The sequence below is a fragment of the Tursiops truncatus genome, chromosome 1 (genome assembly GCF_011762595.2).
Source record: "Tursiops truncatus isolate mTurTru1 chromosome 1, mTurTru1.mat.Y, whole genome shotgun sequence".
NCBI classification, from domain to species: domain Eukaryota; kingdom Metazoa; phylum Chordata; class Mammalia; order Artiodactyla; family Delphinidae; genus Tursiops; species Tursiops truncatus.
The window spans coordinates 146929267-146948269 of NC_047034.1; the positions used below are offsets into that span (position 1 = coordinate 146929267).

At 39.6% G+C, this 19003-nt stretch overlaps 1 protein-coding gene across 1 annotated transcript in view; it reads left to right on the plus strand.

Annotated features, from left to right (window-relative positions):
- Positions 1–19003, plus strand: part of ZSWIM5 (zinc finger SWIM-type containing 5) — a 260922-nt gene that overhangs the window by 175233 nt on the left and 66686 nt on the right. The window contains exon 2 of the mRNA XM_019937905.3: positions 5871–6227. Coding sequence (XP_019793464.1) covers positions 5871–6227 — 357 coding nt within the window. The remainder of the gene's footprint in view (positions 1–5870; positions 6228–19003) is intronic.

Here is a 19003-nt window from a genome sequence, read left to right on the forward strand (position 1 = left end):
CTGGATCCCGGGACCCTGGCAGTGGCGGGCTGCACAGGCTCCCCGGAAGGGGATGTGGATAGTGACCTGTGCTTGCACACAGGCTTCTTGGTGGCGGCAGCAGCAGCCTTAGCATCTCAAGCCCGTCTCTGGGGTCCGCGCTGTTAGCCGTGGCTCGCGCCCTTCTCTGGAGCTCCTTTAAGCAGCGTTCTTAATCCCCTCTCCTCGCGCACCAGGAAACAAAGAGGGAAGAAAAAGTCTCTTGCCGCTTCGGTAGGTCCAGACTTTTCCCCGGACTCCCTCCCGGCTAGCCGTGGCGCACTAACCCCCTGCAGGCAGTGCTCACGCCGCCAACCCCAGTCCTCTCCCTGCGCTCCGACCGAAGCCCGAGCCTCAGCTCCCAGCCCCGCCCGCCCCAGCGGGTGAGCAGACAAGCCTCTCGGGCTGGTGAGTTACGGTCGGCACCGATCCTCTGTGCGGGAATCTCTCCGCTTTGCCCCCCGCACCGCTGTTGCTGTGCTCTCCTCCGCAGCTCCGAAGCGTTTCCCCTCCACCACCCGCAGTTTCCGCCAGCGAAGGGGCTTCCTAGTGTGTGGAAACCTTTCCTCCTTCACAGCTCCCTCCCACTGGTGCAGGTCCCGTCCCTATCCTTTTGTCTCTGTTTATTCTTTTTTCTTTTTCCCTACCCAGGTACTTGCGGGGTTTCTTGCCTTTTGGGAGGTCTGAGGTCTTTTGCCAGCGTTCAGTAGGTGTTCTGTAAGAGTTGTTCCACGTCTAGATGTATTTCTGGTGTATCTGTGGGGAGGAAGGTGATCTCCGCGTCTTACTCTTTACAGAAATTTTTTAAAATTAGGCTTCTACATGTTTGCTTAAATCAGCAGATTATTGATGGCAGTTAGGTTTGCAATGGGAAAGAAATACTACATTGAACCTCTATGTAGCTTTATTCTCAGGAGTAATTAATCTTGAAAAAAGTGTTACTAGGTTATAATAAGGGAAAAAGGAACTCCCAGTAAGGAAACTTACACGGAGCCACCCAGAACCTTCTGCCTTTCAAATGGGTTTAGGCCCGGAGCATGAGCTATACCACTGTTAATACAGCTGATGGAGCCCAAAGATTTACCTAACTCAAATGAACATGATCCCAAGAGCATCATGGACCTTAATCAAAGCCTCTAGGGAGCCATGTCTAACTAGCTTTTGAAAAATATTTTTCAGAAAGTTTCTCCGTTGTTTTAACATTGACCTGCTGTGGAGACAGATGGAATCTAAATTGATATTCAACATTTTGTCTGTAATTCCAGATTAACCTAGAAGTTCAAACCATTACCAATGCTATAAAAATTGAAATTGTAGAATTTCAGTAAACATAGAAGTTATTTTCTAATAATGTTTCTAGTTTTATAGTTGTTATACAGTTTATATAAATGTGGTATTGATTGCCATACAACACAGTATTATACAGAGGCAGTATAATGTAATAGTTCAGAGTATGGGCTTTTGAGCCAGACTGCCTGGGTGTGTATCTTGGCTTTGCCACTTACTAGCAGAATGACCTTGAGCAAGTCTCTCTGTGCTTGTTTCCTCATACATAAAATGGGAATAATAATAGTAACCAGTCAGGGTTTTCCAGAGAAACAGAATCAGTAGGAGATAACTGTATATACATATATAGTATATCTTTCCAGGCCATCAGGCTGGTAATTCTTGGTCAGAATCTGATGCTATAGTCTTAAGGCAAAATTTCTTCTTTCACAGAGAAACCTCAGTTTTGCCTATAAGGCCTTTCAGCTGATTGAACAAGACCCACCCACATTAGTAAGGATAATTTCCTTTAGTTAAAGTCAGCTGATTGTAGATGTTAATCACATCTACAAAACACCTCCACAGCAACACCCAGATTAATTAGTATTTGATTGAATAACTGGGTTCTGTAGCCTAGTCAAATTGACACATAAAGCTTACCATTATACCTACTATCAAATTCATAAAAATTGTGAAAATTTAATGAGTTAATGCATGTAAAGTACTTAGAACAGAGCCGAACACATAGGAGGCACTCATAAAGGTTAGCTATTATTATATACTCTTTAAATCCCAAAAGTACTCTGGTTCTAAAAAAGATAATAAGATTTAGTGATAGTTACTATGAAATCATAATATATCTGTGCTAGATAGAACCTTGGAGGTCTTCTAGGCCAGCCTCTCATCTTAAAAATATGGAGGCCAAGGTCCAATCTGTTTTTTGTTTGTTTGTTTTTCCATAAATTTATTTATTTATTTATTTTTGCCTGTGTTGGGTCTTCGTTTCTGTGCGAGGGCTTTCTCTAGTTGCAGCGAGCGGGGGCCACTCTTCATCACGGTGCACGGGCCTTTCACTGTCGCAGCCTCTCTTGTTGTGGAGGACAGGCTCCAGACGCGCAGGCTCAGTAGTTGTGGCTCACAGGCCCAGTTGCTCCACGGCATGTGGGATCCTCCCAGACCAGGGCTCGAACCCGTGTCCCCTGCATTGGCAGGGAGATTCTCAACCACTGCGCCACCAGTGAAGCCCCAGTCTGTTTTTCATAGTGCAGCCATAGTGATTTTGCTTTTTCACAGTAAGCAGTATACAGAGAAAGCCCTCATGTGGCTTACATCTTAATAAGATACCCATAGTTTCTGTCCCAACTCTAACCAATATTCTTATTCATTTTCATGCAGGAAAGGAATGAGAGAATTGGGTTCAGAGACTGTGCTACAGGCCAAGTGCCCCCAAACAAGTAGAAATGTTTATACTCAACTTTTAGATTCAGAGGCTTGGAACCTAACGTTTTCCCACATTGGCATCATTGTCTTATTTGAAATTTTAAAGTAGTTCTTCTAGGGACTTCCCTGGTGGCACAGTGGTTAGGAATCTGCCTGCCAGTGCAGGGGACGCGGATTCTAGCCCTGGTCTGGGAAGATCCCACATGCCACGGAGCAACTAAGTCCATGCACCATGACTACAGAACCTGCACTCTAGAGCCCGTGAGCCACAACTACTGAGCCTGCGTGCCACAACTACTGAAGCCTGTGCTCCTAGAGCCTGTGCTCCTAGAGCCCGTGCTCCACAACAGAGAAGCCACTGCAATGAGAAGCCCACGCACCACAACGAAGAATAGCCCCCGGCTCACCGCAACTAGAGAAAGCCTGTGAGCAACAATGGAAGACCCAACACAGCCAAAAATTAATTAATTAATTTAAAATAAAAGTTAAAAAATAAAGTAGTCCTTCTATGGGGTCTCTTTTCATCAGGACTTAAGTCATTTCTCAAGAATATACTAAATACTCCTGAGGGCCTGAGGGAAATAAAAAATGTACTTTCTTAGCCCCTGATTTTCAACCACTGTGAAACTTGGCCACTGGGGAAGTTGTCTCATGCCCTTGACATGAAGACCCATTAACAAAAACTGCATAAAAGCATGAATAATAAATCTTTAGGACATTTACAGTTTGACAAAGCACTTTTAAGAGCTAGGCAGAGCAAGGATTATTATCCCCACCTTATTAAAGAGGAAGCTTAGGCTCAAAGTTGTAAAGTGAGTCAGTCGCCCAAAACTACATAGTAAATAACAGATCGTGGCTGCCTAATTCGTAGTGTAATGTGCTCTCTGTTGTGTTATTCTACTGGCTATGTCCAGGGGATAGAAATCTGGAGAAGAGTTACTTCTCAACTCTGCAGAAGGTTCTCTTCCTTAGTTCTAAAGTGAAGGCAGTCTTTAGCCATACTTAATCACATTTGAATATAACTTTTCTACTTTGCTTTGAACAAATGACGATCAGTATTTTTAAATCTGCAACTAAGTTTAACTGAGAAAAAGCCTCTGTGAAGTTTTAAAAATATACCTGAAAGCTATGAAGTTAGCCAATTAATTTTGATATTTTTCTTACTCTGGAAATTAATATTAACTTTTTCAGTAATGTGCACCTTTCGTTGGATTGGACCTAAATATGCCTTTAGTAATGTTAATTTTGTTAGATTTTATGGGTATGCTTATAAATTTAGGACTTATTCTTACTTTAATTAGCCATAATTATCTGAAACTTGAACTTTGGAATGTTTTTTCTCCTCATTTTTTAATTCCTCCAGGTCACGATGGTAGCTCTGAAACTAACATATGCACCTTTTATTATTTGGCAAATATTTCTCCAGCAAATATAAGATTATTTTAAATTGCTTTCCTATTCACAGTGTGGAGTGCAGTAAAACAAGAAAATCTATGAAATTAGCTTCACCTTTGTTCCTGTCTCTATACCGTTTGGTATATTATATTGTAATCATTTATTTGTCTGTGGTTTTTGAGGATAAGGACTTTGTCATGGCATTTTCAGAGGTAGTGTAGTATAAGTAAAAGAAAATAAACTTTGGAGTCAGTCAGACCTGGTTCCAAATCCTAGGTCTATCACTTTCCAGCTGAGGGCCCTTGGGCAAATTTCCTTCACCTCTGAGCCTCAGTTTACATACCTTTAAAATAAGGAAAATAATACCAACTTCATAAGGTTATTATGACAAATTATTAAATGCACCCGACACAGTTCTGCTACATAATAGGTGCTTCACGAATATTTGACATTCCTCTCCTTTTCGTGTTAGCATCCCTAGGCTAACAGGGGTACTTAAAATAAGTTTGTTACTGGGGCTTCCCTGGTGGCGCAGTGGTTGAGAGTCCGCCTGCTGATACAGGGGGCGCGGGTTCGTGCCCCGGTCCGGGAGGATCCCACACGATGCGGAGCGGCTGGGCCCGTGAGTCATGGCTGCTGGGCCTGCGCGTCCGGAGCCTGTGCTCTGCAACGGGAGAGGCCGCAACAGTGAGAGGCCCGCGTACTGTAAGAAAAAAAAAGTTTGTTACTTAAAGTTTTGTTAAACCTTTGTTGAATGACTGAATGATTGTTTGAATACATATTTTGTCAAAGAAGAATCATATTTAAAGAATAAACAGTTATTATAGAATGAATTTTCTATTGAATTTAACTTTTTTCAATTTAGTTGTAACTTAAAAATGTATTCTCTCTACATTTCGAAATTATTGGTGCTGTGTGCTAGTGAGTGGAGGTTAACACTGCATAGTCTCACTGCACCAAGCTCTCTGCTTTCTGCGTCTTATGAGGCTTCTTGCCTTTTAGGTATTCCATGTGGTTACCATTTTGGAAGTGTTTGTTTTGAGGAAGAAATGTTGCCCTTATCTTCCTCGTCTTTCCTTGTGGCATTCTTTTGGTTTCTCTCGTTTATAACGCTCACCTTACTCTAGATTGTACTGACGTTATTTGTAGACTTGTCTTTGGCCACAAAGAGCTCAAAATCTACTACCGAGGTTCTTAACTTATTCAAAGATCTTGAATAATCTTTTTGAGACTATGATAAAAGGTATGAAATGTACTCCCAGAAGAATGTACATATGTACAAACAAAAGTTTTCTTATTAGTTCTGGAGGTTCATGGACTCCAGGGTAAAGACTCTTTTTCTAGATTGTGTGTTTCTTAAGAGCAATACCTGGGGGACTTACCTGGTGTTCACGTGGGTAAGACTCCACACTTCCAGTGCAGGGGGCCCGGGTCCAATCCCCGGTCGCGGAACTAGATCCCACGTGCCTGCCGCCACTAAGAGTCCACATGCTGCAACTAAGAAGCCTGCAAGCCGCAACTAAGAGCCTGCGTGCCTCAACTAAGACCCGGCGCAGCCAAAACAGATAGATAGATAGATAGATTTTTTTTTTTAAATCAATACCTGGGTTTCATTGACCTTTGACAGAGCCTACTGTGTATGTAGGAGATACTCAGCAAATAGTTTCTGAATTTATGAATTTAAATGCAAAATGAAAACCTTCAGGTTTCTTACTACAGAATCTCTAAACATGTCTTTTTTGTTTCCTTAGGCTTCCATCTCAGTGGCACAGTAACTGAGCCGGCCACTACTTCTGAACCAGCAGTGACTTACAAAGTTGCCATCAGTTTTGATCGATGTAAAATCACTTCAGTGGCATGTGGCTGTGGGAACAAAGACATATTCTACTGTGCCCATGTGGTAGCGCTCTCACTCTACAGGATCCGTAAACCAGACCAAGTCAAACTGCGTCTTCCTATCTCAGAAACCCTTTTCCAGATGAATAGAGACCAGCTACAAAAGTTTATTCAGTATTTAATCACGGCACACCACACTGAAGTTCTTCCTACTGCACAGAAGCTGGCAGATGAGATTCTATCCTCCAACTCCGAAATCAACCAAGTAAACGGTAATTGTACAACATTTTTGTTGCTAAAAATATATTTTGTTGCTTTATTGCATGTTTAGAGATTGGGATACATTTGCCATTGTAATCACTCAACCTTAATCAGTTCATTCTATCCAAACTATTTATTAACTCTGTTTCTTAAAGCAATCCAATTGTCCACCTCATAAAGGTTTGGCAAAAAAGGACAGAGAATGTTAGAGTTACATATTGATCTAGTTTATGGACTTCATTTGTCCTTACAATCCCTGCTCCAGGAGCCTGGGATATTCAGGAGTGAGAGAAAGCATAAAATAATTAGTGCCATTCAGTGAACTGAAATGGATATGAGAATTCCTTAACATTTCAGGAACCTGCATAGCATCAAGGTTATTCCAAAGAGCATCTGCTAGCATTGTGTTTATGAGCTATGTAATGGGAGGGTTTATGGATGGAGAAAGATATTATGTTCACTTACTCATTCAACAAGGATATGTTGAGTACCTACACTGTGCAAGTGGTAGCGCTGATTGTTGAGAGCATAAAACAGACATGGTTCCTGCCTTCAAATTGCTTATAATCTAGTAGAAAAGACAGCTAAGTCTGAAATAAATGCTTGCATTTATTATGAAGCCAGGTTGTAGATATTTAATCACAGGAAACCGTTGAAGAATTTTGAGAAGAGGAGCTATATGAGCCAATTTTTCATTTTGTTGGTTAGGTCCTACTATGTTCCAGGCATCATGCAAGAGATTTTATACATGTTTATATATGTTAATTCATTTAGTTTTCAAAACTATCCTGTGAGGTAGGTATTATAACCATTTCCATTTTATAAATAAGGAAATTATTTATAACCTAGGCTCACCTGATTTCAGAACTCAGGTTTTTAATGCTTCTCTATACTACCTCTCTATTTTTAGAAGAAACTTTGGTATTAGCGTGAACAAGGCAGTGAGGCCAGATGAATGGCCTGTATAATACTATGGTATGTGCCAAAGGGCCTGCTTTTCCCAGTTGCCCAATAGAGCTAATCAAGTCCTACACACAGCCTCACCACTCCTCAGAAATAAGGATAGTCAGACAGGCTTCCAGGAACTCTCGCTAACTAGCCGAAATAATCTTCTGTTGTTTTATCCTCAAAGTTGTAGTGTTTACATGGTAACTGAGCTCTATTTGAGAGATACTGTTAAAGAGTAACTATATATATATATATATCTTCTTATCCCACATAGGGAGCCTGTTCTATTTCTCTGACCTCCTTAAGTCTAGAGTTCTTAGGGACCTGAGTTCAGCTCCAGGTCTGTAACACCACAGCTGGGTTATGGCCTACTTTCATGCATCATTCCCACTAGCTCTTTCTCAGAATTTTTGCCTATATCCAAGCTCTCTTGCCTTTTTCTTGAACTAACCACCTTGGTTGAGTGCCTGTATTGCACCTGCCTTGTTCATCACCACTGTCACCAAAGCAACCCTCTTTCCCCTTTACCACTGTGCTGAAGCAATCTTTATTCCTCATTATACCTCCCATCTCAGCATCTTATTATATGTCTGAAATTAGTCTAAGTTGCCAGAGTGAACTTGAGATGTTATTCTCAACCTTCCCCAGGAACTACTACTTCTGTACCTGTGTTTATTCCAGACTAATATTAGCTTTCTACCCCAGGTTCCCTAGTATTCCACAAGGTCTTTCTTAATATATTTCTAATAACCAGTGCTGATATAGGCAGTGATACTGAAAATGATGAGGGCGAGGAGTGGAGATATCTTAGAGGCAAGGTGGACTGGATTCAACATCCAGGTGTGTAGGATGGGTGGGGAGTGAAGAAGAGGAAGATGAGAAAAAACTCAGTTCCAGAATGTCCAGCTACGATGGCTGGATTTGACAATAATGTTGCCATTCACTTAGGGAACGTAAGGGGAGGGATAAATTTAGGAGGAAGACGAATTCAGTTTAAGTTTGAGGTGCTTGTAGAACACTTAGGTGAAGAGTTCTGATACAAAATTGGGTGTTGGATCTGGAGCTAAGGACAAAAGTCAGAATTTTGGAGTTATTAGCATAGAGATGATCTTTGAAGTCCTGTTTCTGTTCCCTGCTAAATGTATAAACACCTAGAACATCTTCCGTCTCCTCTCTCTCAAGCCCTACTCTTCACCAAAACAGACTTTAAAAAGCAGGAATAAAATTTCTAAAACTGCTAGCTACCTGCTTTTTTTTTTTAAATTTTGGTTGTGTTGGGTCTTCGTTGCTGCATGTGGGCTTTCTCTAGTTGCGGTGAGCAGGGGCTACTCTTTGTTGTGGTGAGTGGGCTTCTCATTGCGGTGGCTTCTCTTGTTGTAGAGCACGGGCTCTAGGCGCATGGGCTTCAGTAGTTGTGGCTCATGGGCTCTAGAGTACAGTCTCAGGAGTTGTGGCGCATGGGCTTAGTTGCTCCACGGCATGTGGGATCTTCCCAGAGCAGGGCTCCAACTCATGTCCCCTGCATTGACAGGTGGATTCTTAATGACTGTGCCACCAGGGAAGCCCTAGCTACCTGCTTTTAATCCCGGGAATGGATCCAGGTATTGCTCTGCTCCTCATGTCCCTGAAAACTTTTATTAGTCCCTGTAAGTGGTTTTAGCTAGACTTTGCCTTGTCCCCTTTGGATTGGTGATTCAATTTGGACTATCTTTCCAACTCTTCATCTAGCACTGCTCCATGCTCTGTTTGTGATTTTCTCTGGTAACTCCATACCCCGAGATTCTCTGGCATATAGCATCCAGGCTAGGTCTTCAGTTGCTGTTTATCCATACAGAGAGTTTGGATACCAAGAGAAAATTATGATAACTTGAGGAGTTAGGTCAGGAACCATGTCTTACAAATTTCTGAGTCTCCATCACCAAGCATGGTACCTGGAAAATAATAAGGATTTGTTGAATGAATACAACAAATCCTTATTATTTGTTGTATTCATGCATATACAGGTGATGAAACAGGGGCCAGTGTAGGAATTAGCAAAGTAGAATGAGAAATGAGGAGAAGCTAGCAAGTAACTATAAAATTGAGTTTTAAGTATAAAATTGAGTTTTAGGAAGTAAATGGTCAACAATGTTGAATATTGTGGAAGATACAGACCAGAACTAACAAACATAGAACAGCAATTTGGGGGAAATAGAGACTATGCAGAGAGAAGAAAACCTTGAAAAATTATTATTAATATCATCATAGGAATAGAAGATATTTTAACCATGAAATAAAAACTGGATACTATAAAAAGAAATTCACAGAACAGAAAGAACTAATGAATATTACAAATATAATGGCAAAAGAAATATAAAACTAAGTGATGGAAAATAAAGGTAAGGAAAGTTCCTATAGAGTAGAGCAGAAAGACAAAGAGATTTTTTTTTAAAAAGAAGATGAAAAGATGAAAAATAGGAAGAAAAAAGGCTGTTAAAAATTAAGAGAATGGAAAAAAAAAAAAAAAATTAAGAGAATGGGGCTTCCCTGGTGGCACAGTGGTTGAGAGTCTGCCTGCCGATGCAGGGGACATGGGTTCGTGCCCCAGTCCAGGAAGATCCCACATGCTGCAGAGCGGCTGGGCCCGTGAGCCATGGCCGCTGAGCCTGTGCGTCCGGAGCCTGTGCTCCGCAATGGGAGAGGCCACAACAGTGAGAGGCCCGCGTACTGCCAAAAAAAAAAAAAAAATCCTTTCATTTTATCTTCACTTGTTACCGTTTGTCTTATAATCCTGTGGAAATTTTCATACGAAAATGTCAAAGTATCATTTATATTGACCAAGTCCACTTTACCACTACTGAGGGTAATTAGTTTCATACTCATCTCTTTTTATAAAAAGACTAAAATGTTCTAACCAGTGAACACATATAGGGATATTTTTATCTTTTGTTTTTAACCAAAGGATCATTTTTTTTTTTAAGATTTTGCCTGGGAGTTAGTGAGAGAGCTAGAGAAGCTGGTTGTGAACTCCAGGCCTGGCTTATCTAGTTAAAATTATCTTTGCTCTTATTCGTTCATTCCTAAATGCTGTACCCTTCTCTGCTATCTGACCTTTAATGTTGCTATTTCTTAAAAATTAATCTTAAATTTTCTCCTCTTATTCTATATGATCTCTGCAGGCAATCTCAGCTACCTCCTTTACCTTAATGTCATCTATGTATTATGACTCACAGATTTACTTCTCCTATATCCAACTGACTATTCTATATCAAAGACATCCGCAAATCAACATATCCAAACATGAATTTATCTTCTTCCTCAAATTTGCACAATAAATAGCACCACCATCTAGCCACTGGATCATGATAGAACACTTTTTTTCTCATAATCCACATGCATTCCAGTGCAAGACCTGTTAGTTTTACCTCTCAAGTATCTTTCATCATTTTCCACTTCTCTCTGTTGATACTCTCATCACCCTAAATAAAACCACTGTAATCTCCCAGCTAAATTGCTACTATAGCCTTCTAACTGATCTTTCCATATCCACTGTTGCTCCCTCCTATTCCATTCTCCACACAGCCATCCAAAGTAACTTTTCTATAACTACAGATTTTGTCATATCACTTCTTGTTTAAAATCCTTCAATGGCCTCCTGTTGTACTTAGGGTAAAATCCAGATTTCATACGGCCTACAAAACCTTGCATGATCTGGCTTTTGCCTTCATTTTCACATGATATTCCCTCTCCTTGGAATACTCTTCCTATCCTCTCCCCCTTGTTATAGATGTACTTAATTACCACAATGATTTATGGCTTCATGCTTTTATGAGCAAAAACTACACACAGTATTTCCTCCACTCTCTGCCAGGCTAACTCTTATTCATTCCTCATTATTCACTTAAATGTCACTTTCTCAGGGAAAACTTATTTGACCTTTCTTTACACACAGATATGTACCTGGGTGATTATTTGCTTGACATTCCTTTCCCCAACTAGTCTATCAGCTCCACAAGGACAGGGACTATATCTGCTTATTTAACACTGTCTATCCAGTCTTTGGCACAGGCCCCTGGCACATAGGCTCTCAATAAATATTGAATAAACGGAAATGTCCTAGAAAATCCTTCTCAGGCCTTTTGGGTTTTTTCCCGCCATGCCTCAAGGCTTGCAGGATCTTAGTTCCCAGACCAGGGATCCAACACAGGCCCTCAGCAGTGAGAGCCCGAGTCTTTACCACTGGACCGCCAGGGTACTCCCATGACTTTGATTTCTTCAACAGCCACACCAGCTCCATATAGACTGTTACCTGGACTTACTCCCTTTTTTTTTCTGCAAGCACCCATTTTGGCAGCTCAGTTTCTTGTCTCCCGGATTCCTTATAGACCAGAAAACATTTACACAGTTTACCATCCTTTCTTTCCTATCAGATAAACAAACCCTTTTGAAGTTTTAGGTGAAATTTTACTGTTAATAACTCTCTAGGCTTTGCCTTATCCTAGCCTAATGTAAGGTACCTAATACCGTGCCTGGCACATAGTAGGGGGCTAATCACTGCTTGCCGTTATTATAATTTTGAACTCTCATTTTCAAAATCCCCTCCTGGTATTCCAGCAGTAATTGCGCTATCCCAGAAGTTTTCCATCGTGTGCACACTAGGTATTAATAAACTGCGCCTGATTTCTTCCACAGCTGCTGCTACTACCACCAGCTGGGCCCAAAAGATTCACCAGTTTGCTCCATACCCCTTCAAATCCTTAGAGGGGGTGTCACTCCACACCTCCAATCTGTTGGCTAAGGCCAGCTCCCCTGGGAGACTGGGTCCTGCTCCTGATTTTTCTTTTTCTAGTTGAACCACCCAAGGGTAAGAATTGGTATTCAAACCATCTCTGCCCCTTGCTTTCGGAGCACCATTGCTATTCTTTCCTCATCAGCAAGGTACTCAGAGGCCCAGTCCTTGGTTTATACTTAGTTTATCTTATTTTATCTCAGTTCCATCTCTGTAGATTTAGTGAAAACTAGAATCAGAAGTGAGACTCTGTAATCTGCATTTTTAACAACAAACCCCAAGTGATTAACATTTGAGAATCACTGTACTGGTGAGAACTCTTGTTATTCTCACTGTGTGGAAAATGCGTTATTCTGACTTACCCTATATTCTGTGTGGTAGAATAAACCAAGAAAGGATATGGCTATTTTCAGACACACCATCCAGCTTACATTCAGGGCCTGAACCAGGTGGTTGGTAGATCACAGCAATATGAGGCTAGAGGCCAAAGTATAGCTTTGTAGTGAAGAACAAGACTTTGAAGAGAGACCAACATATAGATTCTAACTCATATACTTTCAGTCTGTTACATTACTTACCTGTATAAGCTTTAGGTGTTTTTGCTTTAAAATTAGGATAATAATACCACCTCATAGAGTTGTTAGGAGAGTTCACTGGAATATACTCAACAGATATTCATTGAGCATCTACTATGTGACAGGCACTGTTCACATGTTGCAAATATACCAGGAAATAAAACAATTTATGCCCTCAAGGAGCATTTATTCTAGCGGGGATGTGTATAAAAAGTGCTTAGACTCTGGCGTGGAGGAAGCATTCAATAAATGGCTGTTATTAACAAATATATAAGGATAAGGAGTGTATTTGTTTTTCTTTGCCACTTTCAGTTTACAGAAGAAGTATAGGAGATATTATTTGCCCACCTGGAGCTTAGATCAAGGTGGTCAATAGGACATTCTATAAATATTTTGTTTGTTTGTTTGTTCATTCTATAAATATTAACTCAGTGCTGAATGATCCAGGCACTGTGAGGTATAAAATGAGTCTGTACACTAGGCTTTAAAAACTTCAATCTAGTTGGGAATATATGAGAAGTGCACAATTCCAACGTAAAAGAAAATGCAATAGGTCTTCCAAAAGGCCAAAGTGATCTTTTTTTTTTTAATATATATATATCTTTAACATCTTTATTGGAGTATAATTGCTTTACAATGGTGTGTTAGTTTCTGCTTTATAACAAAGTGAATCAGTTATACATATACATTTGTCCCCGTATCTCTTCCCTCTTGCATCTCCCTCCATCCCACCCTCCCTATCCCACCCCTCTAGGTGGTCACAAAGCACCAAGCTGATCTCCCTGTGCTATGCGGCTGCTTCCCACTAGCTAGCTGTTTTATGTTTGATAGTGTATATATGTCCATGCCACTCTCTCACTTTGTCCCAGCTTACCCTTCCCCCACCCCATATCCTCAAGTCCATTCTCTACTAGGTCTGCGTCTTTATTCCCGTCTTGCCCCGAGGTTCTTCATGACCTTTTTTTCTTTTTTAGATTCCATATATGTGTGTTAGTGTATGGTATTTGTTTTTCTCTTTCTGACTTACTTCACTCTGTATGACAGACTCTAGGTCCATCAACCTCACTACAAATAACTCAATTTTGTTTCTTTTTATGGCTGAGTAATATTCCATTGTTTATATGTGCCACATCTTCTTTATCCATTCATCTGTCGATGTACACTTAGGTTGCTTCCATGTCCTGGCTATTGTAAATAGAGCTGCAGTGAACATTGTGGTACATGACTGTTTTTGAATTATGGTTTTCTCAGGGTATATGCTCAGTAGTGGGATTGCTGGGTCATATGGTAGTTCTAGTTTTTTAAGGAACCTCCATACTGTTCTCGTAGTGGCTGTATCAATTTACATTCCTACCAACAGTGCAAGAGGGTTCCCTTTTCTCCACACCCTCTCCAGCATTTAATGTTGTGTAGATTTTTTGATGATGGCCATTCTGACTGGTGTGAGATGATATCTCATTGTAGTTTTGATTTGCATTTCTCTAATGATTAATGATGTTGAGCATTCTTTCATGTGTTTGCTGGCAATCTGTATATCTTCTTTAGAGAAATGTCTGTTTAGGTCTTCTGCCCATTTTTGGATTGGGTTTTTTGTTTTTTTTAATGTTGAGCTTCATGAGCTGTTTGTATATTTTAGAGATTAATCCTTTGCCCATTGATTCATTTCCAAATATTTTCTCCCATTCTGAGTGTTGTCTTTTCATCTTGTTTATGGTTTCCTTTGCTGTGCAAAAGCTTTTAAGTTTCATTAGGTCCCATTTGTTTATTTTTGGTTTTATTTCCATTTCTCTAGGAGGTGGGTCCAAAAGGATCTTGCTGTGATTTATGTCATAGAGTGTTCTGCCTATGTTCTCCTCTAAGAATTTGATTGTGTCTGGCCTTACATTTAGGTCTTTAATCCATTTTGAGTATTTTTGTGTATGGTGTTAGGGAGTGTTGTAATTTCATTCTTTTACACGTAGCTGTCCAGTTTTCCCAGCACCACTTATTGAAGAGGCTGTCTTTTCTCCAATGTATGTTCTTGCCTCGTTATCAAAGATAAAGTGACTATATGTGCGTGGGTTTATCTCTGGGCTTTCTATCCTGTTCCATTAATCTATATTTCTGTTTTCGTTTCAGTACCATACTATCTTGATTACTGTAGCTTTGTAGTATAGTCTGAAGTCAGGGAGCCTGACTCCTCCAGCTCCGTTTTTCTTTCTCAAGATTGCTTTGGCTATTCGGGGTCTTTTGTGTTTCCATACAAATTGTGAAATTTTTTGTTCTAGTTCTGTGAAAAATGCCAGTGGTAGTTTGATAGGGATTGCATTGAATCTGTAGATTGTTTTGGGTAGTAGAGTCATTTTCACAATGTTGGTTCTTCCAATCCAAGAACATGGTGTATCTCTCCATCTATTTGTATCATCTTTAATTTCTTTCATCAATGTCTTATAATTTTCTGCATACAGGTCTTTTATCTCCTTAGGTAGGTTTATTCCTAGATAGTTTATTCTTTTTGTTGCAGTGGTAAATGGGAGTGTTTTCTTAAGTTCACTTTCAGACTTTTCATCATTAGAATACAGGAATGCAAGAGATTTCTGTGCATTAATTTTGTATCCTGCTACTTTACCAAATTCATTGATGAGCTCTAAGAGTTTTCTGGTAGCATCTCTAGGATTCTCTATGTATAGTATCATGTCATCTGCAAACAGTGACAGCTTTACTTCTTCTTTTCCAATTTGGATTCCTTTTATTTCTTTTTCTTCTCTGATTGCTGTGGCTAAAACTTCCAAAACTATGTTGAATAATAGTGGTGAGAGTGGGCAACCTTGTCTTGTTCCTGATCTTAGAGGAAATGGTTTCAGTTTTTCACCATTGAGGACAATGTTGGCTGTGGGTTTGTCATATACGGCCTTTATTATGTTGAGGAAAATTCCCTCTACGCCTACTTTCTGGATGGTTTTTAATCATAAATGGATGTTGGATTTTGTCAAAAGATTTCTCTGCATCTATTGAGATGATCATATGGTTTTTCTCCTTCAATTTGTTAATATGGTTTATCCCAATGATTGATCTGTGTATATTGAAGAATCCTTGCATTCCTGTGGTAAACCTCACTTGATCATGGTGTATGATCCTTTTAATGTGCTGTTGGATTCTGTTTGCTAGTATTTTGTTGAGGATTTTTGCATTTGTGTTCATCAGTGATATTGGCCTGTAGTTTTCTTTCTTTGTGACATCTTTGTCTGGTTTTTGTATCAGGGTGATGGTGGCCTTGTAGAATGAGTTTGGGAGGGTTCCTCCCTCTGCTATATTTTGGAAGAGTTTGAGAATGATAGCTGTTAGCTCTTCTCTAAATGTTTGATAGAATTTGCCTGTGAAGCCATCTGGTCCTGGGCTTTTGTTTGTTGGAAGATTTTTAATCACAGTCTCAATTTCAGTGCTTGTGATTGGTCTGTTCATATTTTCTGTTTCCTCCTCGTTCAGTCTCGGAAGGTTGTCCTTTTCTAAGAATTTGTCCATTTCTTCCAGGTTGTCCATTTTACAGGCATATTGTTGCTTTTAGTAATCTCTCATGATCCTTTGTATTTCTGCAGTGTCAGTTGTTACTTCTCCTTTTCCATTTCTAATTCTATTAATTTGAGTCTTCTCCTTTTTTTCTTGATGAGTCTGGCTAGTGGTTTACCAATTTTGTTTATCTTCTCAAAGAACCAGCTTTTAGTTTTATTGATCTTTGCTATCATTTCCTTCATTTCTTTTTCATTTATTTTTGATCTGATCTTTATAATTTCTTTCCTTCTGCTGACTTTGGGGGTTTTTTGTTCTTCTTTCTCTAATTGCTTTAGGTGTAAGGTTAGGTTGTTTATTTGAGATGTTTCTTGTTTCTTAAGGTAGGATTGCATTGCTATAAACTTCCCTCTTAGAACTGCTTTTGCTGCATCCCGTAGGTTTCGGGTCTTTGTGTTTTCATTATCATTTGTTTCTAGGTATATTTTGATTTCCTCTTTGCTTTCTTCAGTGATCTCTTGGTTATTAAGTAGTGTACTGTTTAGCCTCCAGTGTTAGTATTTTTACAGGTTTTTTCCTGTAATTGATATCTAGTCTCATAGCATTGTGGTCAGAAAAGATATTTGATATGATTTCAATTTTCTTAAATTTACCAAGGCTTGATTTGTGGCCCAAGATATGCTCTATCCTGGAAAATGTTCCATGAGCACTTGAGAAGAAAGTGTATTGTGTTGTTTTTGGATGGAATGTCCTATATATATTAATTAAGTCCATGTTGTTTAATGTATCATTTAAAGCTTTTGTTACCTTATTTATTTTCATTTTGGATTATCTGTCCATTGGTGAAAGTGGGGTGTTAAAGTCCCCTACTATGTTTGTGTTACTGTTGATTTCCCCTTTTATGGCTGTTAGTATTTGCCTTATGTATTGAGGTGCTCCTATGTTGGGTGCATAAATATTTACAATTGTTATATCTTCTTCTTGGATTGACCCCTTGATCATTATGTAATGTCCTTCTTTGTCTCTTGCAATAGTCTTTGTTTTAAAGTCTGTTTTGTCTGATATGAGAATTGCTACTCCAGCTTTCTTTTGGTTTCCATTTGCATGGAATATCTTTTTCCATCCCCTCACTTTCAGTCTGTATGTTTCCCTAGGTCTGAAGTGGGTCTCTTGTAGACAGCAGATATACGGGTCTTGTTTTTGTATCCATTCAGCCAATCTGTGTCTTTTGGTGGGAGCATTTAATCCATTTACATTTAAGGTAATTATCGTTATGTATGTTCCTATTACCATTTTCTTAATTGTTTTGGGTTTGTTATTGTAGGTCTTTTCCTTCTCTTATGTTTCCTACCTAGAGAAGTTCCTTTAGCATTTGTTGTAAAGCTGGTTTGGTGGTGGTGAATCCTGTTAGCTTTTGCTTGTCTGTAAAGGTTTTAATTTCTCCATCAAATCTGAATGAGATCCTTGCTGGGTAGAGTAATCTTGATTGTAGGTTTTTCTCCTTCATCACTTTAATATGTCCTGCCACTCCCTTCTGGTTTGCAGAGTTTCTGCTGAAAGATCAGCTGTTAACCTTATGGGGATTTCCTTGTGTGTTGTTGTTTTTCCCTTGCTGCTTTTAATGTTTTTTCTTTGTATTTAATATTTGATTGTTTGATTAATATGTGTCTTGGCGTGTTTCTCCTTGGATTTATCCTGTATGGGACTCTCTATGCTTCCTGGACTTGATTAAGTATTTCCTTTCCCATATTAGGGAAGTTTTCGACTATAATCTCTTCAAAGATTTTCTCAGTCCCTTTCTTTTTTTCTTCTTCTGGGACCCCTATAATTCGAATGTTGGTGTGTTTAATGTTGTCCCAGAGGTCTCTGAGACTGTCCCCAATTCTTTTCATTCTTTTTTCTTTATTCTGCTCTGCAGTAGTTATTTCCATTATTTTATCTTCCATGTCACTTATCCATTCTTCTGCCTCAGTTGTTCTGCTTTGATCCCTTTGAGACAATTTTTAATTTCATTTATTGTGTTGTTCATCATTGTTTGTTTGCCCTTTAGTTCTTCTAGGTCCTTGATAAATGTTTCTTGTATTTATTCTATTTCCAAGATTTTGGATCATCTTTAGTATCATTATTCTGAATTGTTTTTCAGGTAGACTACCTATTTCCTGTTCATTTTTTAGGTCTGGTGGGTTTTTGCCTTGCACCTTCATCTGATGTGTGTTCCTCTGTCTTCTCATTTTGCTTAACTTACTGTGTTTGGGATCTCCTTTTTGCTGGCTGCAGGTTCGTAATTCCTGTTGTTTTTGGTGTCTGTCCCCAGTGGCTAAGTTCGTTCAGTGTGTTGTGTAGGCTTCCTGGTGGAGGGGACTAGTGCCTGTGTTCTGGTGGATGAGTCTGGATCTTGTCTTTCTGGTGGGCAGGTCCACGTCTGGTGGTGTGTTTTGGGGTGTCTGTGACCTTATTATGATTTTAGGCAGCCTCTGTGCTAATGGATGGGGTTGTGTTCGTGTCTTGCTAGTTGTTTGGCCTAGGGTGTCCAGCACTGTAGTTTGCTGGTTGTTGAGTGGAGCTGGGTCTTGGCGTTGTGATGGAGATCTCTGGGAGATATTCACCATTTGATATTACGTGGAGCTGGGAGGTCTCTTGTGAACCAGTGTCCTGAACTTGGCTCTCCCACCTCAGAGACACAGCCCTGATGCCTGGGTGAAGCACCAAGAGCCTGTCATCCACACAGCTCAGAATAAAAGGGAGGAAAAAAAGAAAGAAAGAAAGAAGATAAAATAAAATAAAGTAAAATAAGGTAAAATAAAATTAAATAAAGTTATTAAAATAATTATTAAAATCAATTTTTTAAGTAATAAAAAAAGAAAGAAGAGAGCAACCAAACCAAAAATCAAATCCACCAATGATAACAAGTGCTATAAACTATACTAAAAAAAAAATTAAAAAAAAAAACAACGGACAGACAGAACCCTAGGACAAATAGTAAAAGCAAAGCTATACAGACAAAATCACA